We start from the raw sequence: 26,294 nt of genomic DNA on the forward strand, positions 1-26,294 counted from the left end.
CAGAAATTGGTCCATCACTCAAAATCTCTCCTGTCCTGGGCCTTTTTAATTATCTCCCGTTTAATTCTTGAAAAATTCACGAAGATTTTCACTTTTTCGAGGGTAATTATAAAAGAACCCTTACGAATTAATAAGGGCAATCCAATCATAATCGAAATTATTTTGTCTTATATGAATTGAAAATTTTGAAATGAACTGATTTTTTATGAAAATGATCTCTAATATGAGAAGATCATCCTCACCAAATATCAATACATTTTGAAACCCTTAACCGCATTGACGATTTACAATTCTTAAATTTATTTTGATGGGGTTAGAAATTTTTGAATAAACTGATTTTTTTGTAAAGATGGTCTCCTCGTCATAAAGATCATCCTCGACAAAAATATATTTATTCCGAAACTTTTAAATCATATAAGACAAAACAATTTAGTTATGATATGAGTTGTCCTTATTAATTCGGAGGTGCTTTTATTTAAATCAATCAATTCCGAAACTTTGAACATCATCAAAACTGGTTTACAAAAAGAAAAAATGACAATTTCAAAACTTTTAACCCATGTAAGACAAAACAATTCGGCCATGATATGGATTGCCCATATTATTTTGTGGAGTGCTTTTATAATTTTCCTTTTTTTCAAAGAAAGTACTACTCTCAGGGTTATTGAACTATTCTAAATAATTTATGTATTTTAAGTTAAAAAGAAATAAAATGTAGTTTTTACGAATTTTTATAAAATTTGATTGAAAAAAATGCTACTTTAACTTGGTGTATGTTGCAAAGTGTAAACTTGAAACTATGACGTGTAACACAAATCAACTTTGAAAGGGCCATGCTTCAAAATTTTGGAGGAATCCACCGTTTTAAGTGACAAATATCTATTTTATCTTTAAAAAAGGAAAAATTACTTAAAGGACTCTTGTGGAAGGGTTTCTTTCTAAATAGTCCATAAGTTTTGCGCAATAGTTTGATATGACATTTAGGTCATGTTCGTTTGAGCTTCAGGAGCCAACTTTTTTTGTTTTTAAACAAAAAAAGTCAAATAAATAATGTTTATTTGGATTTTTTTTTTGTTCCCATAGATTTCAATTGAAACTCAAAAGTAGTTCCAAAAAGAAATTGTCCAATAGTGACTTCTTCAAATGACTTTTGTGGGAAGTCAAAAAGGTAAAACGACTTAAGTGTAGTTACCAAAACACTCTTAATCTTTAATCAAATTTTCAATCAAACCTAATCTTAAAAAATGAAATGAGATTACTAAAATACTCATCATATTTACCAAACTACCCTTCATCTTTAATCAAATTTTCAAGCAAACTTAATCTTAAAAAATAAAAAACGATAACTAAAATACCCTTCATCTTCTAAAATATCATTCGTTTTTATCAAAATACCCTTCATCTTTAATCAAATTTTAAACCAAACTTAACCTTAAAAAATAAAAGGAGATTACCAAAATACCCTTCATCTTTACCAAAATACCTTTCATATTTAATAACATCTTCAACTAAACCTAATCTTAAAAAATAAAAAAGGATTATCAAAATACCCTTTACCTTTACCAAAATACCATTCGTCTTCCAAAAAGAGATTACTACCAAAATACCTTTCATCTTTACCACTAGGGCCAAAAGTAATTAATCATCACTATTTTATTATCAAAATATCCTTCATCTTGATGTGAATGTTGGATTGTGTATTCTGTAGATATTTTATTTATTACATGTTCATTTTTAAGGGAAGATACTATCAAAATTTTGATAGAATTATAAAATTTATAAATTTATTTAAATTTAAAATAATTATTTTTATAATTTATATATATATATAATGTAATTATATATTTATTAAGGTATTCTGTTCATTTTTTGTGCATTCTGGGTGCATTATTAATATTAAAGGTATTCTGATCATTTTACCAGAATGTAGGATTAAAAAACTGTCAAACGAACATTAATTTATAACTTATGTGCTTGTGTAACGAACAAACTTATGTTGGATGTGACTTTTTAGGCTCTGGGCTTTTGTTTCTGTTGGAACTAGAGCTGACTTCTGTAAATAATAGACCCATAGTAATTTTTTTCTTTCTTAATGGTCCCTCCTTACCATCGAGTTCACAATTTTTACTATCGTTTTTTTCTTTATTGTCGAGTTCACAATTTGTGTCGTCAAAATAATCACTGTTTATTGTCGAGTTCCCCATTTTTTATTTCTCGTTGAACTCAACAATAATAAAATCCACCCATTTTCAACTTTTGAGTTTTCGACTAAAATCTATGGAAAGATCAACTAAAACTTGAGATAACGACTAGTTTAAATGATTTCAACCCAAAACAACCATTCTTGATTGACTTTCATCCAAAAACTACGAAAAAAAAAAGTAAAAAATCTTAGTTTTTACATACATCTTCAAAATGACTTCTTTTTTCTTAAATCATTTCCGATGGAATTGAGTCTCCAAAACGCGATTGTGATGTTAAAAATAAAAAAATTTGGATGAAAAAGATGAGCTTAAATGATTAGGACATCCAATCGTGAGATATGTGGGAGATGAGGTCCAGGGATTGTTTAAAAAGAGAAAAGTTTACAAAATGGACTATTAAGAACCGTCCAAAACTTATGGGCTATTAACAAATAAGTCTCTCCGCTAGGGTTCTTTAAGTAATTTTCCTCAAAAAAATAGTGGCATGTCTCTCTACAATTATTTGAGATTACAATTTAATTTTTCAAATTGATGATTTGTCCCTTGACTTTGGTCTTCTTTTATAACCCAATGGAACAATAATCTCAATGCTCTCATTGTCACCACCATCACCACTATATCATTACATTCACTATCACCATTAACATCACTGTTATATTATCGAATTTTTGAAATGAGAGGGATTGCACACGTGTGAAGCATATGTTGCATATTTCCCATTCATCAAATTTTAGACGATATTTTTGCGATCCAAAATATAATAGAACCCGAAGTTTCCACGTATCAAATTTTTGCCATATTCTTAATTGCTAACAAGGGTCTTGGGTTGTCCATGGATCGGGTAGTGATCAAATGGTTTCAAAACTGGTACATCTATATGATAATAAATTTATTAGACCCAAACTGATTAGATTTGTAATTTTCATATCCAAACCTCATTTGATATATAACGTGTAAATTTTTTTGAATAGTATAAAATTTTATTTAAAAATAATAATAGAACTGAGATAGTTCCTATACAATAAAACAAGGAAAACGAAAGAAGAAAACCGTAAGGTAACACACACAAAATAACAACCCATGCACGAACTAAATATGTACCGAAGTTTATTTGTGTCAGACATCCTCCTTGGGATCAAGGGGTAAGAGAGAAAAAATAATAAAGTTGGAGGGTATTATTGTTAAAGGGGAAAGACAATATATAAAATTGAAAAGTATTCTTGGAAAAATGAGAAGAAAAGCGACAATAAAATTGAAAATTATTCTCAAGACGTGTGCAAGATTTAATCTGAAACCTTTTTTGTTGAGAAAAGCGACAATATATTGATTGCTCTGATTCACTAAAAAGTCAAATTTTTTAAATGGATTGGGGAAAATATTTAGCTATCTCGAGACAGATAAAGAACATGATCTACAAGTGATCCTCGTGTAACTAAGTGGAAACATGATTTGATAGTAAATGCCCCTTCACCTTTTCAACCATGCACCATATACAAGAGAGAATATTTAAGTTTTAGAAAGTAACATTGTCACACACGTGGGTTGCGTTCCCTTTAAGTTATCTCTACTACGTTTTGCCAACTTAGGTATATTTGATTACACATGAAAAATGATGAAAATTTCATTTTCCATAGAAAATCATAAATTTCACGTGTTTGATTAAAAATTAATTTTCATGGAAACTAAATTTCTACCACTCGTCAAAAGTCCACCCAATCCTGAATTTCATTTTTCCACCCTCCCCATTTTTCATCAAACATACCCTTAGGCACTTCACATGGAATCGGAGGTGTGCAAATGTTATGGTGAGAAAGTATTTTTACTGGAAAGAAACGAGGTTTGATCTTTTAATAAAAATAGCTTGGGATTTTAGATTATGTATGAATGATATTAATGTCCCTTAGAGAGAGGTGAGATTGCCATGATTAAGGAAGGTATTTTTCTTATTTTTTTGTAAAAGAACGAGGGACAAATAAGGAATTCAAATGAAGAAAAACACTTACTACGAACATGGAAAAGACAAAAAGAGTTGTTTCCACATCAATTCATCTTTGGCTTCTCATTTAGAAGCGCTTTCCATTTCCATGGATTCTCTTGTCAAAACGTGATTAAATCTTATAATCTGAAAATTAGTTATTTTATATTTGTATTGAATTTTTCTAATTCAAATAAATACAAAACCTACTAAAAAAAACTCTAAAAATCAGTTAAATTTTAGACCTAAAAAATAATTAATTTAGATTTGTATTGAATTTTTTATTTATTATCAAATAAATATAGAAACCAGTTAAAATTAAAAAAATTCAGATTTTATTTATTAAATTAATTATTTTTATTTTTAGGAATCTTTAAAAAAATGTAAAAAAATTCTGAAATCTTTAACTTAAAAAAATCTCCAACGATTTAACTATTACTAAAAATCAATTAAATCTTAGAAAATCTGAAAATTAATTTTTTTGTTAATTTATATTAATTTTTTTTTACTATTGAGTAAAGATAGAAACCTACTGAAACTAAATTTATAGATTTTATTAATAATAAAATCTTAAAATTTACTAAATTATTCTTATATTTTAGATTTTTTTTTAAGTAACTAAATAAAAAAGCTCCAACGATAGATTTTTTTTTTTTTTCTTATGTCCCCTCCGACATACGATCCCTGACGTGGCATGTGCTAGTACTATAGATCTTTTCCTGAGGATGCACAACTGCACATATTTATGTGGATGTATGGTTGTGTATCATGGAGAAAAGCTATGGTTCTAGACCATGCCAAGTCAGGAAGAGTATGGGGGCGTATGTTAGAGGTTTTTTTTTTTTTTTTTCAAGGATCTTATGTTGCTTAAAAATATTTAATTTACTAAAGAGTCGTGATAATTTGACTACCCCACATGACAGACTCAATCGACTAGCTGACCTAACAAGTTCAAGAATCGTATACATGGTTCCCTCGAGATACATTTTTTTTGGGGAGGTGCAGTCGTGTATCATGAGGACCGTAGATCTACAGTTCCCGAACTTGTCATGTCAGGGTAGTCGATTGAGTTTGCCACGCGGGGTAATCAGATTATCACGATTCTTTATTAAATCTTTTGTTTTTTATTTATTCCTTATGTATTGTTTTTTGGAGTTATCTTTTAATGTATATTTTATCATTATATATGTAATTAGTTAAATTAATAGAAATCGATCTGACCAAGCAAAATTTTAGTTTGATCCAATTTCTAAAACATTGCTCTAAATGAACTTTTGAGCACAAAAAAAAAAAAAAAAAAGGAGAATGGGCTTGGAAATACTTTTCCAAAAGTCTATTAGATGGTGGAGTTTGCGTTAATTTTGGTGGAGTGGCTCCTAGTGAAACAATCGAAACTGTCATTTCTAATTGATGAATTTAAGATTTTTAGTTTATATTTTTTTATTATTATAGAATTTACAAGTAGGCCTTAAAGAGAGCCAAACATTTTTTTCAATATATAGGTTAGAAGTTTAAGAATGAACTGATTTTTTATGAGGATGATCTCTATGAAGTAGAGATCATCCTCACCAAAAATTAGCCCATTCCGAAACTTCTAACCCCATCAAAAGTATTTACAAAAATTGGATGGTTCACGATTCTTCAACTTGTAAATTAGGATTAGAAGTTTCGGAATTAGCTAATTTTTTGTGAGGATGATCTATTCTCATCATAGAGATCATACTCACAAAAAATCAATCAAACTCTGAAACTTTTAACCCATGTTTTGAAAAATGTTTGGCTCTTTTTATGACCTCCGAACACTCCCCTATATAGGGGTTTCAGAATAGGCTAATTTTTTTTAGGATAATCTCTATGGTGAAGAGATCATCCTCAGTAAAAATCAGTTCATTCCTAAACTTTTAACTGTAGTTTACAAGTTGAAGAATTATGGACTGTCTAATTTTTGTAAACCACTTTTGATGGGGTTAAGAGTCATAGAGATCATCATCACAAAAAATCAATCCATTCCGAAAATTCTAAACCATACATTGAAAAATGTTTTGCACATTGTTTGACTCTCTTTATATTAATATGGTTTGAGCAGCTTTTGGTGTGTAGGTCAACCAAAGAGAGTCCAGCATTCCAACATTTAGTGGCTTATATTTAAAATCCGAACTATTTGATTTTGTAAGTATATTTAGGTTTTTCCAAGGGTGTTTTACAAAAATGATCATATATTTTTTATAAACTTAATTCCATCAGTCAATTTTTTATTTTTTAAAATTGAAGATAAAAGGGAAAATTATTCTACATACCATATTTCTTTAGAAAATTTTCCAAAGCATCTCTTGACAAATGGTGTGAAAACCTATCTTTTCTTTAGAACATCATGTTAACAAGATGTGTTATTCAGTGAAATGTATATAATATCAATTTTCAAGTTTGGAAGAAAAAAAAAACATCTCCTCTAAACTTACATGACACTTGACCCCTTAATGTTTTGGTGCATATTTGAGAGCCCCTATCTTTCAAAACCGATGACATGCTTCTTGTCCTCGACCTTCTCTTATATAACAATGAAAAATGGCTCAAAAGCCTTGATTTTTACTTTCAAAACCAGTCATTTTCAGTCTCTTAGACAACGATGTTCATGATGACGAGGCTGGTGATGAAGATATAATGATAGTGACATCGTCACCAACTTCATGAAATTGGCTTTTGATGTAAGCTTCTAAAATAGAAGTAAAATCACAAACTGCTTTAGCTGTTTTTGGCCTTGGGGAAATACTTTTTTCGACTTTTGGTGAAACAAATTTGTTAGAAAATTTGAGTGTGGAATGAAATAACTTTGTAAATCTCTGGTTTTCGTTCATCTTTAGCTTCGTTCCTTAGTTTCTTTTGTTTAATTGATTATATTTTAATGTTTTGAGGAGTTAATTTGTAGGCTTTAATCTTATTTTGAGTTTTGTTTGTATGTTTGCTTTTCTAGAATTTGTTAGGTTGTTCGAACTCGAATGGATAAAAAGCAAATTGAAATGATCTCAAGGGTCAATAGGTGAAGATATCATATGTTTTAAGAGAACGATGTTCATTTTTGGATTTCTTGGACCTTTTTAAAATTGGCTTTTGAAATCATCCCATATTGCTTGTGAAATTTATGTGATTCATATAGAAGAAAATTCATATCTATATGACCGTTTAAGATCCATTCTTATTGTTTTAGATGCAAATCTAATAGACACGAGAGAGCATTGCTTATTTGTGTCATATATCATGATGTCCATTACAAGACAATCATGCTAGGGGTAAACAAATTGACTGATATTTGAATAATCTGTTTAGGGCTAGAGAAATACTTTCAACTTTATTCCATTTTTCTCTCCTCCCTTTTTAAGAGTATCTGGTAGATTTTATGGCCTTTTTACTCTTACCTCCATTCCAATAATACCGTCAATTTTATTCTTTTCTCAATTTTTCAATAACACTCCTCTAACTTTATTTCATTTATCCTTTTTTTTTTTTATAATACCCTTGTGATTTTATTATCTGTCCTCTTTTACCTCTTTAACTGTACCCCAAAAAAAATGACCATGCATGGACAAACTCTAGTAATTCAAAAAGTTTCAAAAGTTTTATAACCACAACAAGGATAGTATTGAAAAGGAAAATTTTATCGTGTGTTTTCCTATTACATTGTCTTTTTCCTTTACAACTTTCTATGTAATTGTTGGTTCTTTAATTTTAACTGTCTATTATCAATTATTAACATTCATTTCTTTTGTTGAACAAGTCCATAATGATGAGTTTTAGTTTACTCAACGTAAAGGGATTTTTCATTATATTTAATGAGTTTTTACTTTTTATCCATTGTACAAAATATCTTTGATGGAGAGTAATTTATGATCAAGGTTGCTAGGTTGTATATACGAGTGGATCTTGCCATGTCATAAAAGAGGCATGGTGCCCTCATTTTGAAAGTCGCCTTCTCCTACCCCTCTGCCCTCTATTCGTCTTATAAATGAAGTTGTGGTCCTTTTTATTACCCTGGATAATTCGGTCACTATCATTACCCCAAAATGTTTCCACCTCCATCGAAATTTTAGAAATTTTGAGGACCCACTCTTGCAACACGCACACATCAAGTTCTCTGGATGAACCCCTATCAACAATTCCTAATGCTTATACTCATAGATCCTACATGATACTCCATATCTCATCTCATTGTAAAAAGTCATTTTCTTACTAATGTTGTTTAATCTCTATTGTTCATTACAAAGGACTTTTGATATTTCAAGTAAGGGTTGGGTTTGTGTGACAAAATTTGAGACAAAGATCCACACAAATCACGATGGCCGTTGGATTAGTACAGATCTAAACAATTCTTTACTTCAAAATTTGCTTAAAAGCTATAAAAATAATAATAAACTCGTGAAGTAGGGAATGACTTGGACTTACTAGGGGAGCAAAAATAGAAACTTACCAATTATAGACCCTCGCTATATCTTTACTAATATAATGAGAGAAGACCAAATTGGTGTTTGTTGTCACCATAACTTGGAAAGATGCTCTCACCTATTATATTTAAACTTAGTATTATTTTTGTCAATTTTTTTTATTTATAATGTCACGATCCATTAATCATGTTAGTTATTATTATTTTTTTTTCAAATTACAAAAAATATCCTATTACTATATTATCTTCAAAACTTCTATTAATTAATATCTTAAATTATAATTGGGACTTATGATACATTAGATAATTCATCCAAAAAATATGTCATTAGCATGCTTTGAATATTGAATAAAGATTTGTTACATTACTCTTTTAAATTATTTTCCTAGTAAAAATAAAATAAAATAGAGAGCTATTATTGGCACTTGAACTTTTACTTATTATAACTCATGTTCTTAAATTATTTACCACACCCCAATTAAAGATTAACACACTATCTTCAATCATTACAAAGGTTTGGCTCAAATTATAATTTCAACATAAGGGCATGTCCAATGGCATCTCAAATATTGGATGTGTCTCTCATAAATGCTTTTTGATGCAAGTGCCATTTGGACTCTCAAAAATGAAATATAAAATGTCTTCTATGTTGGAAGAGGTGTATTTTGAATAGTATTTTTAAAAAACTAATTTACATAAAAAAAATTATTTTATTGAATTTCCATAAAAAACATACCAATGTCATTTTTTATAGATAAACTTTGGAGAAGCATGAGTCGAATATGACATTTTTTTTTACTTTATTGTTTTAAAAAACAAAATTGAAAAGATAAACATAACATGACCATTAGAGATGCTCTCATATTTGATATATGCCTATGCTTCCTTTAAAAAAAAAGTCATTAGTATGCTTTGGATATTAATTTGATAAAATAAATAATCTAAAATATATATTTTTATGGAGAGATCTCATTTAGTAAAAAAACATAATTTAAAATACACTTTTTCTAACACAAAAGATACTTTTTTCATTTCAAAAAATAGAATTTAAAGAGATATAACATTGTAATTGGAGTTGATCTAAGGAAACATTATAGTATTTGTTCAAACAATTTTAGTAGTTGTTAACGATTATGATTAGGCTCAAATAAAATCCTAAACCCTAAATAATATTAAATCTAGCAAAAAAAAAAATAAATAAATAAATTGAGAGAACTTCTATTGGAACCCCAACTTTTACATATTCTCAAACATTCAATTATTTTCTTTATTCTTAATTGGAGTGTGATAAGTAATAGTTGGCGTGCCAACAGCAGCTAAAAAAAAAAAAAAAAGAGTATGAAACGTCCACTGATGAGCAGCCTTTCCTAAAAGTAGTTGGAATTTGGAAATAACCTTGCAACCGTTAGTGTGAGGTGGACCCACATAGCTGGACCAGATTTTTATAACTAGGACACTGGACTCGGCTACGTGGAGTCCAAGTCGAATAAATTTAAGATGGTTTAGACATACCCCTGTGTTTACAAACCCAATGACATGCCTCCCTTGACCACAGTCTACATTGAAAGACTAAAATGAAATTATCTAATGTCCTCATCTTCAACTCTAGTCAAAAGTCCCTTTTATCATCCCCCTCCCCCATTCCCTTCTCCAAACCACTAATTCTGAACTCTTGAATCTCTAGAGAAAATTATTTATAACCTAAGCAAACTTGATCTCTAAATCCATTTTCTTCAACTATTAATCTTTCTACCAAAAAATCCATTCTAATCTATTTCCCTAAAAGCCTACATATATATTTTTTTTTTCCGGAGACACTTAAAAATCCTATATAATTCTTGTTGTTTGACTGTTGGAGGAGATGGCCTATTCAATTTGAAGAGGGAAGGTAAAATATAGAAAATTGAAGATAATTTGTTTTAATAAGAAAATGGATTTTTAACTAGAGGATGGGCTTTTAAGTCATTTGATATTAGATTTAGAGGTAAATGGGTATGTCATCTCTAATAATCACCAAAACACAAGGAGGTATATATAAATCATCCTATTTTTTAAAAATATTTATAAATAATATTTTGTATTTAAAATTAAAAAATAATATTAAAATTTACAAGTTAAAAAATATAAATTATAACCCAACAATTTTATCAAATTGAGTCACGATCCAGAACGGTGTCACACTCCTATAGCTAGTTACGATGTGTACATGGCATGTTTTGTTAGAGGTTAAACATGGAGATTATAAAAAAGACTTGGTCAGGAGTCTAGTGTGTTTTAAACTCCAACCAAAACAAGCAGTGGTGGACTTAGAGTGAGGCGGGAGGGGGAGGGGGGGGGGGGTGATGATGTACTATTGAATTGAAATAAATTTTAACAGCGAATAAAGAAATCTATCATTATTGCCCCCACAACTATTTTTTTCCACTCTTAGTTGCCCCCGGCAACTATTTTTTTCACTCTTAAACGTCCCTACAATTTTTTTCTACTCTTGGTAGCCCCCACATGAGAAAAATCCTCATTCCGCCCTTGAAAACAAGACATAGTTTTGGATCTCGACTCGTCAAATTTCTATTGAACTTACTGCATTTCTTAGTTTACTTGCATAAAATTTTATTTGGGAGAAAGATGGAGGATCTTTGTCTAGAGGTTGAAGATGAGGTCCTTTAGGTTATTTAACATTAACCAATATGAGAAGACCCAGGTCAAGAGGGTTATGTCATCAGTTGAAAAACATATGGGGGATTGTCTAATTTTCACTAAAACTTGGAGGGGTATTAGTCTAAATCACCCTTAAAAAAAGTTTTGGATAAAGTTGCCACTTTACAGTCCTACGTGGACTCTCATCCCTTGTGGGTATTATTGTCATTATATACAAAGAGACGTATTTTTTCTGTTTTATTATTTTATTTTATCATTAATATATATATTTTTTGATTAGCTTCGATGGTCTGTTAAGCTTTGGCCACCTAAAACCATAAACCCTAGTTTTTTTTGTTTCTTTTGCTCCTGAGTTCAAGAACAAAATATGTCGCATTTAAGGAGATTTGGTCCTCCAGATATCAGAGATACATACTCTCTCCTCGTTAGCAACATGGCTTTCCGTAAGAAGCTAATACTTTTTTTTCCTCGATTTTTAATTTTTTTTTTCTGAAATTTTTGATCAAATTTTAAACTTGTTTCATCAGGAACTACTGCGGATGATCTTTTCCCTCTATTCTCTAAGTACGGAAAAGTCATCGATATTTTCTTCCCAAAAGATCGAAGGTTTTGATTACGCTTTGAATTATTTTTCGATTTTTGATCCGTAAAAGGTTATAGTTCTTGTGATTTTGTGTTTTTCTCTGTTATTGATGTTTCTTTCATGTGTTTTAGGAGTGGAGGCCCACGAGGGTATGGTTTTGTTCGGTATAAGTCTAAGGAGGAGGCACAGAGGGCTGTAAAAAATCTCTCTGGCAAGTTCCATGTTTCACGTGTTTTGATTCCATTGCTCTTTATTTAGTCTTTTGTGGATTTATATTTGTTTTCTTTTCTAATTATTATTTATTTATTTATTTTTTCTCAGGAAGAATTGTTAATGGTAGAGAAATTGCAGTGAAGTTTGCGAAATATGGGCCAAAGAACGAACCAATGTAAGTCATAGAGTGAAAATTTTTATGTTAGTGTTATTTGGCTTGATGAGTTAGCTGTTTCATTGCTTTGTTTGCCAGCTTGAACCATGTGTAGAAATCTGAGTTTATTGAGAATTCTTGGATGAATATTACACGAACCTTGATAGGATATTTATTGGGATTACATCAACCAAGATAAGAAAACTAGACTAACATAAATATTTTAATTTACCTAATTGATGCAAACTAAATCTTCAAGATATGTGATGAGACACACCATAGCATTGATATTGTGTATCTCATGCCCATTATTATAATGCATACACCTTATCTCTATTACCCTTCTACAATTGTATGGTCCTTTAGATAAATACTATGCAATTGATTACATAAAATATTAGCCTTTGATCTCATGAAGAAGTTCTAGATGGATTGCCGCAAGGTCCAATCATGCTTGATCCCTGTCTGTCTGTGAAGTCCATCACTGTCGCATCTTGCTCATTTTTGAGTCTGTTGGAGCCAGTGGCCCACTGGATCAGGTTTGTTTTGATCTCCCCCAAAGCGTAGAAATATGGATTGTACGATTTAAATATAAGAATTCTCATTGTAGAGATTTGAGATAAAATAAAAATTGAGATTGTCAAGCATTAATTTGTGAAGTAGGGAGATTTGTAGAAACATAAAGAAAGGTGAGATTTTTATTGGAAAAAAAATTAAATACTAATAAAGGGAACAAAATGATTTAGGTTCGGCGCACCAATATCGATGTGCTCAATGGAGCTTGAGCTCTGATACCATGTAGAAATTCTAAATTTTATTGATAATTCTTGGATGAATATTACGTGAATCCTGATAGGATATTTATAGGGATTACATCAACCAAGATAAAGAAACTAGACTAACATAAATATTCTAATTTACCGACTTGATACAAATCTAATATCTTTAAGATATGCGATGAGATACACCATAACATTGATATTGTGTATCTCATGCACATTATTATAATGCATACACCTTATCTCTATTAATGATTATATGTTGTTTATAGTTTAAATTATGATACGAACTTGACCAATACACCAAAAATACCTAGGTGTTAATGGTGCCATGATTATATGTTGTTAATTGTTTACATTATGAATTTATGATACAAACCCAATTAATTCACCAAAAACACCTATGTGTTAATGGTGCCGAAATTTAGGGTCATATCCCTTTGAGGTTGTTTCATACCACCATGTTCTGCAACCGATGTCTGTGGTGGCCCATTGTGGCGGTCTCCATTAATGCCCACGATGCGCACTTTGTGGCGGCTTTCACATTGATACCCTTCTTTTTGAGTCTCTAGGTAATCTTTTCCCCAATTTGCTCCTCTCGAGGTTTGAGCCCAAGACGTGATGCTGGCTCTGATACCAAATGATGATACGAACCCAACCAATACAACAAAAATACCTAGGTGTGGGGTGGGGGGATTAGATCCAAAGCTCATTTGGTTTGACACATTGCGAGGCAACTTTGAGGTCGTGGGGTCAAGTCTAGTTTGCGCATTAAAAAAAAACCTAGGTGTTAATGGTGCAGAAAGTTAAGCTTATATTTCTTTGGGGCAGCCGTAACACATTATTAGTTTTAGTATTGTTTTTACCCAAAATAGTTTTTATGCTGCTCATGGTTATATGTTGCTAATTTGTGCAAAATCCCAGATTTTGTTTGTTTGTTTTGTTTTTTTTATTTTTATTTTTACTGTTATGAAAATTTCAATGAATTTCCAAAACAGTGGAAGAAAATAATTTTAATGATTTTTTTTTACAACAATTTCAATGGAAACTTATGCTGGAAATATTATCTTTCACAACTTATGCCTTAAAGATTTTAAATGGGTAATCCCTGTAGTTAAGCTGATGGTCCGGATCATAGCCACATCTTTGGTGTGGAGTACAGTTTGATTTTCTAAACACTGCTCCAGTCAATGTTGACTCCTAGGTTGAGGAGAAAGAACCACACCAATCAGACCACTTCTAATTCCAGTCGGACAATTGGTATTCTCTGTCATATATATATTTGAGTCGTGACAATATGTCGCCCCCTGTCTGACACACACACCCAACCGCATTCATTTGCTTCGGGATACACAAGAAAAGATTAAGGTTATGTGTATCCCGAGGCAACTGATCTATGGTTCTGTGATGGGGTGTAGAGGGGGCGTGTGTCAGAGGGGGGGCGTTAGAAAATCATTACACCATATATTTTGTTCTACACTCAATTCCATCAAGGTTAAATTAGTTCGAAAAAATTTAATGCCTAGATTTCTAGTCTAATTGGGATTATATTTTTTTATAGTTGAAATGATTATATGTTTTGAATTTATGTTCTTTCCATTTTTAGTTTAAGGTCAGTAGACGATTTTCCAAAAACTAGGCGAAAGTCAAGAAGCCGAAGCCCTCGGCCAAGGTAAGGATTTTTTGCTTGAAACATATCTTTTTTTTTGCTTTCTGCACTTCATTCTAGAAATTGTTCTCAGCAAATTAGACATCACAGTAAGCCTTAAGAGGCTCGATCTTTCCTTTTTCCTGAACATGGGACACTGCATAGATGACTGTTATTTGGTTGTAGTTTGGGCCTTTTTAGGTGTGATCATGAGAACTAAACTTAGTTGGGCACTTGACATCCCAGTAGGTGCATGACCCATTACAATTAGGAGTGCAACTTGGTCCGGTTCAAACCGAGAACTGAACCAAACCAATGTCTTTGGGCTGATTTGGTTTGGTTTGTAACAAGTTGCGGTTCGGTTCTAGGTTAAGAAAATGGAGAACGTATCGATTTGGTTCAGTTCTCAGTTCAAGGCTTGTATAGAATTGAACCCTTATATAATAAATAAATATATATTAATTTATTATCAATTATTTTAGGAGTTACGACATATATTAATGGATTTTTTTATAGATAAATTAATGATTTTTTATGAATAAATTAATGATTTATAATATGAAATTTTATGTTTTTTATTTATTTTTCTCATTAAAAATGTTGTTTCCAACTAGGTTTATAGGATATTGGCAACCAGGGGCGGAGCCAGGATTTTCTTGTAATGGGGGCAAATTATCATTAGCTGTATGGTTGAAGAACTTGAATGGAGGGAGGTGAGGGTGTGGGGGCAAAAATTGGAGGGAGATGAGGGGTGTGGGGGCAAATGGGGAGAGAGGTGAGGGAGTGGGGACAAATGGGGCATGTAATTAGTTGAAAATATGCGGGTGTCTCAAAGTTCTGTGGGGGCTATTGCCCCCACCAGCTCCTTACTAGCTCCGTCCCTGTTGGCAACCTACAGAACCGAACCAAACCAAACTGAACTTAGTTTGGTTTGGTTCTATTAGCATTTCAATTCGGCTCTGGTTCTTATTTAGTGAAACTGACCTATGTCAGTTTGGTTCTGATTTAACCACAAACCAAACCAAGTTGCACCCCTAAATACGATGCCATTTTGTAATGCAATTTGCACTGAATGATGACATTGAACAATGTACTGTGATGATTATCGGGATGAGGATAATAGAAATCGCAGTAGAAGCAGAAGTAGATGTGATAGCGGCATGTATAGTGGGCAGAAAATAAATAATTGCCCTCAAAGCAAGAGCCCTAATGTGAGTCCTGATTACCACCAAGATTGTGCTCAAGGCAGCAATGATGATGAGCAATGTAGGAGTCAGAGTAAATCATTTGACAGGTAAGGAAATGTGTGATCTTGGGCTCTATTATCTCATTTTATTCGTGTTTGCATCTTATTTTGTTCGTCTTTCTGCATTTTGTGTTCCCTACCAGGCATAGCCTTAGTCCTGAAAGGAGCCCAACACCAAGCCCATCCACACCTGTTGACCGGGGTGACGGTCTTGATGAATTCAGTGGTGATGAGCCATCCCTGGATAGAAGTGATTCCTTTGGAATTGGAATTGCCGATTCTCGAAACCCATCCCCAGTTAGGGATGATAGTCTTGATGAATGCAGTCATGATGAGCGATCCCCCACTAGAGGTGATTCCCTACAAACTGGAATCGTTGCTTCTCGATCCCCATCCCCGTTTAATTTGGATTTAAATGTAAGTGCCTTCTCTGAACCCTTCTCATTGTGATTATAAACAAGAGCCACACCAACTTTTACTAATGCCACCCCATTTCATATATAAATCACCAAAGAATTAGCACACATCTTGGGGTGGTGTTAGTAAAAATTTGGTGTGGCAGTAGAAGCTCTCTTATAAACATCAACCTAATAATTGAAATGGTGCTTAGCTGAACGGAGCTTGGGAAGCAGCAACAGATGATGATGGTGATGTTGCTAGGAACGAAGGTGATGAGATTTCATCTCACATTCATCAGGATTCCCTTGACATGGTGATGGAGGATCAGGAGCAACTTCAGCCTCACTCGCTTGTGCTGAGTTTAGCACCAACAATTGTTCATCGTGAACGGGAGATACAGAGTGTTTCTACATCACCTTTGCGTGCTCCCTTGCCTGATATAGACATAGAGTCAGTTGCACGAGGAATGTTGAAGAAAGCCGGGAAAGAATTCCTTCATCTTGAGATGGAGGAGATGTTCAAAGGTGGCTTTTCTATGATGCGAAAATGGCAATCTTGCTACATGTCGGAGATCACCTCCTCTCTTAGGGATATGTTCGGTGTTGATCCTACTCGTTTTGTTATTGAGTTGGAGTTGTTTTTGGTCTGAGTGGACAATTACCTCTCTCTAAGAGAAAAAGCACTCTCAGCTTTATCGGCCGAAGATAAGGATCGACATATGGCGATGGTGATGTGTCAAGCAAAGTTGCACCAACAAGCATTTGAGTCTCTCCAGTCACAGAAGAGTGACGTTGAGAAACAGAAAGTTGATTTACTGAAGAAGCAAGACGAGTTAAGAGCTGAGATGAGTCAGCTTGAGGAGGCTTATTCTGAGATTGTTTCTGAAGAAGAGCTGATTAATGCCGAGTTTGTTAAGACGAGTGAGGCCTTGGCTATCGATGAAGCTTTGCGCACCAAGCTCGAGAATACACCCGTAATTGAAAGAGCGCAAGTAGTGGCCTTGGATGAGTTGAAAGAAACCTTGGAGAGAGATGTTTGGACCTTGGCCTCGATGTATTGAGGCGATTTTTCTCCCTCATTTTTTTGTTTTTTTGGTGTTGGAAATGAATCATCAGTACACACTTAACTGAAATCTTAACAATTAGTTTTTTTGTACGGTATGTCAACTTTTTTGGTAGTTATGGCTGAACTTGAAGCAACTTTGTGGCATAATTGGAGGAAATGGTATACTTTTAAGTGTATTTGCCTTTGATAACATATTACCATATTGTACTTACTCTCTTCAAACTTCTGTACACATCCATAAACTCAACTTCTCGTTTTCATTTCTACTTGTGTGGCCTCTTATAATTATAACTGTAAAAAAGTTATATAATTTGGGAAAGAGTTGCAGGAGTAACGTTGAAATTGACATTGTTTCACAAATTGTTCATAGAGCCATAGATGCTTCTCACTCGCATCTTGATGAAAAACATCTATTGGTTTCTACACACAACCACGGAAGTAATGTGTGAAATGATGTCAATTTCAATGTTACTTCAGCATGACTCATAATTTTATTTGTAAAAAATATAATTTTAAATTTAGATAATATTTTTTGAAGAATTAAATTGCTTAGAAAAAAAAATAAAAAATAAAAAAATTCAAGATTTAAATTTTATTTGAAAATACTAAAACTCAACATGATTGAAATTTGATAAAAAAAAAATCAGTAGTGGCTGTTACTGTAGTTCAGTAAAAGATTTTTAAGGGCGTTACATATTTTCAAAATTTATTTAGAGAGCTGCTATTGACACCCTAATTTTTATTTATTGCACCCCAATTTCTTAAATCACACCCGCAATTAAAGATTAAAACGCATTATACAAAAATTATAAAGATTTGGCTCAAAAGCATTAAAACACTTGTTCAAATAATTTCATTAGTTGTTTACAATTAGAATTAGGCTCCAATAAAATCATAAACTAAAAGTACTTATCCTTTATAAAAAAAAAAAAAAAGAGAGAGAGAGAGAGAGACAGAGGGAGTTGTTATTGGCACCCAAACTCTTATTTATTCTCAACAACAAAATCATTCCCTTATATTTTTATTCGTAATTGGGGTGTAATAAGTAAAAGTTGGGGTGCCAATAGCAGCTCTCTTTATGAAGGTTGAATATGAGTTGATAATGATAAAGTTGGATAAGAACAGAGTTTACCCAGCTTTAAGAGTGAATTTGTAAATAAAACTTAAGATAAGGACTTCCCAATAAAAGATTATTTGTATATTCTCCAGAATCCACAGCTTAGAAAGGTCCAGAACTTCCTCGTTCCTACCTTACCTCGAACCCTAACCCTACTTATCTCCTTTGCTCCTACAATCACTCGAAAAAATGTCGCATTTTGGGAGATCTGGTCCTCCAGACATCAGAGACACCTACTCTCTCCTCGTTCTCAACATCACTTTCCGTAAATTTTCTCATCTTTTTCTCGATTCTTCAATCTTTCGATTTCAATTTCCCTTTCTTAATTTTTAACGATTTTTTTGGGACCAAATTTACGACTATTTTCATCAGGAACTACTGCAGATGATCTCTTTCCACTATTCGATAAGTACGGAAAGGTCGTTGATGTCTTCATCCCAAGAGATCGAAGGTTTTGATTACGCAATAATTAATTGTTTTTCGATTCTTCATAGGGTCTGGTTTTAGTGAATTTCTCTGTTAATGATGTGTATTTCATGAATTAGGACCGGAGACTCACGGGGGTTTGCGTTTGTTCGGTATAAGTACGCGGATGAGGCGCAGAAGGCGGTGGAAAAGCTCGATGGTAAGTTTGACTCTTGATTCCATTACTTTTGATTCGAAGAGTTCGAATTATTATTCGTTCGTGGATTTATTTATTTATTTATTTTTTCCAGGAAGAAATGTTGATGGTAGGGAGATTATGGTTCAATTTGCAAAATATGGTCCGAATGCAGAACCAATGTAAGTTGAAAGGCCGAATTTATTTTTATTAGCGTTATTCGGCTTGATGGGTTGGCTTTTCTCTACCTAGATAACTGTTTTATTACCCAAACCATGATAGATAAAAGTGCTGTAATATTGTATCCAAGTTTTGAAATATCTTTTCGATTAATGAAAACACTGATACGGTATCAGCCAATACATTCAATACATTTTGATGCATACCCGATACCTTTTTGAAACATTCAATGTTTCGTATCGATCCCAGCCGCTACTGATACGTGAGCAATACATTCTGATATTTTAAACCATGATTGTATCACAGTATTAGTATGGATATTAACCAATGAACCTCAAAAGTTTGAATTTTTTTTGTTAGTGTTATTTGGCTTGATGGGTTGGCTTTTTTTTTTTTCCTTTCCCTAGATGACTATTTTATTACCCTGATCATGATATAAGTGCTATAATGTTGTATCACTGTAATAGTATGGTGTTTTGCCTGTTTTTGCCTAAACCAATGTGAGTGCGTGCACCTTGATTTGATCAGCTAATATGGCGAGTTTTTCCTGAAATATGGGTGAACTTCAACCTGGAATTTCAGTAAGAACTGCTCTCAACCACCAAAGCTTGTTTGACCCAGGGTGGTTAAACCATTCAATCATTTTACTTATGGTGAAACCTTTTAAAATTTCTACTTTTATGGAAATAGTTTTTGAGACCATAGTAATTTCTTCTTAAGGATAATTTTGGAGGAAATATTTTGAAGGTTCCATACAGGGAATTGTGTTATGTTCTAAATACAATTGTCTTTCATGTCAAATAGAAATCAATTGGGTATGTTGATGCAGGACGAATCTACGCTTCAATATTTGATGTCCCCATCATATATCCTGGTCGAACCAGTGGACCAGTTCATAGCCTTTCTTTGCTTTGGTGACGAGATTTCCTTAACACCTTGCTTTGATAAATATATTTTTATTAAAGAAAAGAAGGTCAAGGAGACCTACCTAAAGACAGGAGAACAAATATCAATTGGACCCTCAACACAGAAGGTCCCACTTTAAAACAAGACCTTAAAAAATATGCGTTTGAATTCATTATGAAGTTTACTCTGTTTTATTTTTTACTTGGTTCTTTATAAAATTGTTATTTGTTAGCAATAATAACAGATTTCTGAAAATTTTATTACAATTAAGGAAAATATGTACTTATGTCTAACTTTTGTTTCTGAGTATATTTCTGGGCTCCAATCACTTAACTGAATTATGCTCTTTCCATTTTCAGTAGGAAAGGAAGGATAATAGAAAAGTTTCCAAAAACAAGAGGCAGGTCAAGAAGCCGAAGTCCCCGGCCAAGGTAAAGATTTTTTGTGAAACATTTTTCTTTTTTCTGCACTTCGTTCTAGAAATTGGTTTCTGGCATCTGGACATTGGAATGACCCTTAGAGACCTTATAAATTCTTATCCTGGACATGGGACACTGTGTATTTATTTTTATTTGGCTCTAACCTGAGAGGTGAACACCTGAACTAACTTATGTGGGCAGATGACACTGCAGTTGTCATATGGACAAGGTGAATGACCCATTGTAGCATGTGCATCAAGTTGGAATATTTGTGTGTTTTTTTTACATCACTTTCCATTAGTATTTATTGTGTAATTGTATTTAGGTGTTTTTTTTTTTTTCGGGTAAGTTTCCTTAACTCCTTTAGAGTTAAGTTTTAGAGATTTGATGTAGGACACAAATCAAACCAACTGCCAAGGGTTCCAATGAAATTTTTTTAATTATTTAAATTTCCACTAGATAGATTCATTCCACCACAAGAAGAAGTACTAGTTTATTCCATATAACAAATAGCGTAGATTGCATAAGTAGAATAAGGCTCTCTCAAAGAATCCTTGACGTTCTTGATTTGGGTTTCAATGTCATTACCAATTTACCAGATATGAAATTATATTAAAAAATCATTATCTTAGAAAAGGATCAATAGCAACACCAACGCTCACCTACAAATTGCATGTATCAAATTTTTTTTCATTACCAATATTTATCATTTATTTATTTATTTTTAATGCAGTATGTCATAAGACGGGTGTAATCATGTTCACTAGTCTTTCACTGAAGAATATTATGATCATATGATATATATTACTAACACTCTTCAAATATAAATTGGCAATAGGGGTGACTCACGCGTCCATGGGAATAGTCAAACTAAGTCTGGATACCCATGTATAAGAAAAAATGGCAGTCTACTTGATCCCTGAAAAATGTAGTGTAATCTTATTTAAGATTTCGAATCATTCACAAATTACATTGTTCAATTTCTACTTTTTTAGAGATAACATACACTTGTAATCAAGAGCTTTATGTTGAGAACTCTCGAATATAATACAAGTTTCCATTTCGTTGCAACATCCAAAAACATCTGTTTACTAGTTAACCTGGTTTGAGTCGATGCACCGAAGAATTCTTGATGTCTAGTGTAGAGGTTTTGTAAACTAAAATTTTCTTTACAATGGAGTCATTTCTTGAGCTCTGTTGCCATAGAAGCATTACCCGTCAAATAACTCTTGCAACTAATCTTTTCTCATTATAGACTTTCATTACATTAATTCGAATTGTGTTTCTTGAACAAAACTTAAGCATGGGGTTGATATATTACACAAACACTTAAAAACGGTGATGTTTATTCATATTGAATAGATAATCATTTTAGCTATCATTTGAGTTCTTTAAGCATCATCCTTTCATTACTATTTTAGAAGGTTTATTAGCATAATTTATGGTAGAAAAAGGTTGCTGATCAACATCTTTGTAGACAAATATTGTTTACCACTTTACCTTATTGTTCTTGGTTGATGAAAATTTGTTTGTGGTCGATGACTTGATGTCTTATCGAGTCTAGGTCTCTTGGAACTAACCAGTAAATATATGTTAATTACTTAACAAGGAGTCTAGTGAGTAGTGAATATACTGGAACTTTGGATATTCTGATATTTGAATAACAATTGAACCATTGACCTGAGTTCAATTCCCACTATCACTGAATTACCGATCTCATTAAAAACATGTTTATCGACCCCCCATTATTATTTCAATCCGACTTATCGGATAAGTCGGATTTTATTGGACGTCTGATAAGTGAAATCAAATTCATATATAGATTCAGAATATCCGTTGGATTTTGTAACGAATTCACTGGATATCTTTTTGGATTCGAATTCAGATATTTCTGTATTTGATTCAAATAATATTCTTTTGCGGGGCTACACTTGGTGCTAATGTTGCTCAAGTAGGCACTAGGACAAAAGCTGCCAAGGCACTAAGGCGCTAGGAATTTAAGAGTTCATCTGGGATGGACATACAAAATTAACACTATGTGTTCTTACACATTAAAAAAAAAAAATTATATTAGAAAACCTGCAGCTCGTAGTGTCAATAATATTATAATCGTACCCCCCTATCCTAGCTTCCCCCTCCGCCCCCCCCCCCCCCCCCCACACACACACACACACACACACACAAAAAACAGAAGAATTATTGTTTATATTCCAATTTTTTCATAAAAAGATGGTGTAAATAGAGGCACTGGGCACATAAGAAACTTTTGGTTCTAGGTTATCTATTCTTTTCTACATGTTGACATTTTCTTATATTTAGAACTTGTGGCTAGACTGAGTGGTTGCTCTAACCTGACATTCTCAACAACACACTGCTTGCTGTGGAGCATGCAGACTGACTGATGATTAACATTTTCAGGTACCGAGATGATTACCGGGACAGGAATTACAGAAGTCGTAGTAGAAGTAAAGGTAGACATGATCGTGACAGGTATCGTGGAAGGGAAAGAGATTATTACCATCGAAGCAGGAGCCCCAGTGTGAGTCCTGATTACCGCAAAGGCCGTGGTCATCGCAGGTATGACGATGAGAGACGGAAGAGCCGGAGCCGATCATTCGACAGGTATTGAAATATGCTGATCTTGTGCTCTTTAAAAAAATTTCTTAGTGTTTGCACCTTACATTGTTTATCCTTTGGATTTATGTTTCAGTGCCTCCCCCGCTCGTCATAGTGCTAGTCCCTGGAGGAGCCCATCCCCGAGCAGGACCCCTCCTTCCAGGGGTAATAGTCCTGATAAACGCAGCCGCGATAAGAGATCCTCAACTCCCAGAAGTGTTTCCCCGCCAATTGGAACTGCTGTTTCTCGAAGCCCGTCTCCTCATAATTCAGATTCTGATGCAAGCCCCTTCTCTGGACTAGTTTGATTTTCATTGTGACATTGAACTGGTTATTTCTGATCTTGCTCCATTTTTTTTTTCTTCCGCAGGAATGATGATTGGCGCATGCCATGTAAAGGATAAATCTTTTTTTTTTTTGGCCTGTTCTCATCAAAGTTCTTAATGCTAGTTATGGTGGCGGTGGACCTCTTTTGAAGGTTAAGGTTACTATTTCGTTGTTGAACTTAATGCATCCTTGCACTTAGTTGGGATGCTGGTTGTTTCTGTACTCTTCATAGTTTGTGGGGTAGGGAAAGTAGTATGTAGGCTGGTCTAAGATCTTATTGCGTTCTATAGACTTTATTGTGCGTACAATTTGTACTTTTTCTGTGGGTTGCTACTTAAAAAAAAAATAACAAATTACTTGTGCATACTTTTAAGTATTTGGTTAATTATAATTCTGACATATGATGAAACCAAATACTGGGATTTTATAGTTATGTTCGGGAAAGAATGAATGTAGCTGGTTGACGAGATGATGGTGTGGCAGCTGATGAGGTTGATTGAACTTCCTAGATTGATGATGTTCGTTTTGATGCTGGTAGCAAACAGAAGTATGTTGGTGGGTTTCCACTACTCAAAATGTTAAACTAATTTGCTCTGATGTTCCTATGATTGGTAAGGTTCGTAATTCACGTATATATTCTCTCAATTGTCCTGTATCCCTTTGAAATTTGATACTTCCCTTGGCCATTGTTTCTGTTGCCTTTCGGCATTTTTAAAATTTTGGACCGAGGAATTGTAGCTGTGATGGCCAAAAGGTGGTCAGAGTGGTATGTCTTGTAGCTGAGGCTGCTGTGGGGCTAGACTTGATGTATGACCATGCTGATACTAAGATGAAACCTAGTGTGCTGAGTAGGCTCTATTCTATCATACCAAGAGGTTTGGACAGGGTAATTGATGCATGGTTTCTTATTTTGTTAGGATTTTTTAGTTAGACCTAACCTCTTTTTATGTCTAGCTGTTAGAGGATTGACATTGCATTCCTTTACAAAGATGATAGGCACATGTAGCAGATATCCACATGGTCAGCTGTTGCTGTCCTTAGTTGCTGAGGTTGAGTCAGAATTTGATTCTATTGAGTTTGCTCCAGCTGTTGCTGTCCTTAGTTGCTGAGGTTGGTTGAATTTGATTCTATTGAGTTTGCTCCTGATGATTTGATGCAAATTTTGGTTGCTGGGTTTTGGTCTTCTCCAATGGATCTGCTTCTGTTGGTATGCCTTATATTTGCTGCAAAAAGCTTTAGGTTTTTTTTTTATTAAATGTTTTACTTTCTTATATTGCTCATACTATTGGGTTTGGTAAAGTGGATTGCTAAAGTGCATTGTATTACACTTAACTATTGTTGCCTTGCTGTAATCGATAACGTTTGAATTGAAAGACTAGTTATTATCGCATCTATCTTTACTTATATTGAATCATTTTTGTCACTAACAATGGTGGTTAAGAGTATTTGATTTTCTTTTAACATGGTAGCTGCTTTTAATGCTTCAATTTGATTGCTTGGAATGTGGATTTTTCTTGTTTTGCATTAGGTTCTGTTTGTTTGCCTTCATGTGTTTTCTTTCTAAGCTTTATTTGCTCCTTATATGGGGCCTGGTTGGTCATCATTCTAGTTTCATTAGAAATCCTAGTATCATTAGAAATCCTAGGATTGGTTAAATTTTGAACTTGATAACCCTACTGACAAATTGAATAACATGACATTCTCGCAACCAGTGAAGGTCATGAGCGATTAAGTCCTTGATCTCCAGCTGAGCCAAGCCTTTTCATACGTGGAGGAAAACTCTTAGTTAACGATGTTTCGTGTGAGAAAAAACAATTTGGCTGGTAAAATTGAAGATTAATGGCATGGTTGAGGATGGTAAAAATAACCAGTATCGGTTAAAGTCAAAAACTGTTTGGGAGAAAGGTGATTGTTTTGTTTTTGGTGTTTGTTGTACAGTATATGAATAAGTAAAATTTATGTTTGTTTCTATATGTAAACCTTTATATGAAAGAAAGATGGTTATCATCCGTAGAGTGGGTTTCCCCTATTCCCAACTCCTCTCCGAAGAACAACCTCTCTCAAAATCTACTCGCTATAAGCCTCATTTCCCTATTGGAAAACTTTGTTCTTTAAGCCCTCTTTAACCCGCATCTCTCTTCAGTTAAATATTTGTTAGGTACAACTTAATATCCTTAATACCTCTCTATGGGATTTTTCATTAATTTTCCTTATAAAGAAAAGAAAGTAAAACATGTTTGTAAGATTGCCTTATTTCCTACAACAATTTGAGCACTGAACCTTCTGATTCAACATGTATAGATATTGGTTGAGTCATGAAGTTACAAGATGTGTAGATATTGCCCAAGTTGTGATGCTATTATATTCGCTACTATATTTATTATTAATTGAATTGATGGTATTGAAAAGCGTTGAGTAGAGAAAAGTGAGGGAGGACATACGAATTTATGTGAAAAGAGAGACCACAATCTCATAGATTGGGGCTCGGTTATGATAATTTTTTTGAGCGTTTCTATTGCCACACCAACTTTTGCTCACACCACCTCAAGATGTGTGCTTGTTCTAGATACGCTTGAATGGGGGTCGTATTTGCAAAAGTGTGTGGCAATAATATCTTAAAATAATAATAATAAAAAAAAAAAAAAAAAAAAAAAAATCTCAGTATTGAATCTTTTGACGAGGCGGTTTATTTATTTTAAAGATTTCTGAAGCAGAAAGAAGAATCCTTACAATCCCTTTTTATATGCCTTTTAGGTTCGTAGACGAGGC

General features: G+C 33.2%; 3 protein-coding genes across 3 annotated transcripts; all 3 read left to right on the plus strand.

Moving 5' to 3' along the window:
- Positions 1-11,558: 11,558 nt before the first annotated feature.
- On the plus strand, positions 11,559-12,128 carry LOC147403997 (serine/arginine-rich splicing factor SC35-like). The gene is made up of 3 exons (XM_086439807.1): positions 11,559-11,715; positions 11,800-11,878; positions 11,987-12,128. Exons 1-3 carry the CDS (start codon positions 11,640-11,642, stop codon positions 12,111-12,113), a joined length of 282 nt encoding a protein of 93 aa, XP_086295933.1. The 5' UTR covers positions 11,559-11,639; the 3' UTR covers positions 12,114-12,128.
- A 48-nt stretch (positions 12,129-12,176) lies between these two features.
- On the plus strand, positions 12,177-17,551 carry LOC147403998 (uncharacterized). Its single transcript, XM_086439806.1, has 5 exons — positions 12,177-12,243; positions 14,608-14,673; positions 15,773-15,943; positions 16,039-16,312; positions 16,506-17,551. Exons 3-5 carry the CDS (start codon positions 15,810-15,812, stop codon positions 16,941-16,943), a joined length of 846 nt encoding a protein of 281 aa, XP_086295932.1. The 5' UTR covers positions 12,177-12,243; positions 14,608-14,673; positions 15,773-15,809; the 3' UTR covers positions 16,944-17,551.
- Positions 17,552-18,569: 1,018 nt separating this feature from the next.
- On the plus strand, positions 18,570-24,915 carry LOC147403999 (serine/arginine-rich splicing factor SC35-like). The gene is made up of 8 exons (XM_086439808.1): positions 18,570-18,741; positions 18,849-18,927; positions 19,022-19,101; positions 19,193-19,259; positions 20,523-20,594; positions 23,001-23,204; positions 23,293-23,479; positions 23,569-24,915. The coding sequence occupies exons 1-8, from the start codon at positions 18,666-18,668 to the stop codon at positions 23,572-23,574; spliced, it is 771 nt and encodes a 256-aa protein (XP_086295934.1). The 5' UTR covers positions 18,570-18,665; the 3' UTR covers positions 23,575-24,915.
- Positions 24,916-26,294: the final 1,379 nt, after the last annotated feature.

This window comes from Akebia trifoliata, chromosome 4 (genome assembly GCF_017979445.1).
Source record: "Akebia trifoliata isolate Shusen 1 chromosome 4, ASM1797944v1, whole genome shotgun sequence".
Classification (NCBI taxonomy): Eukaryota; Viridiplantae; Streptophyta; class Magnoliopsida; order Ranunculales; family Lardizabalaceae; genus Akebia; species Akebia trifoliata.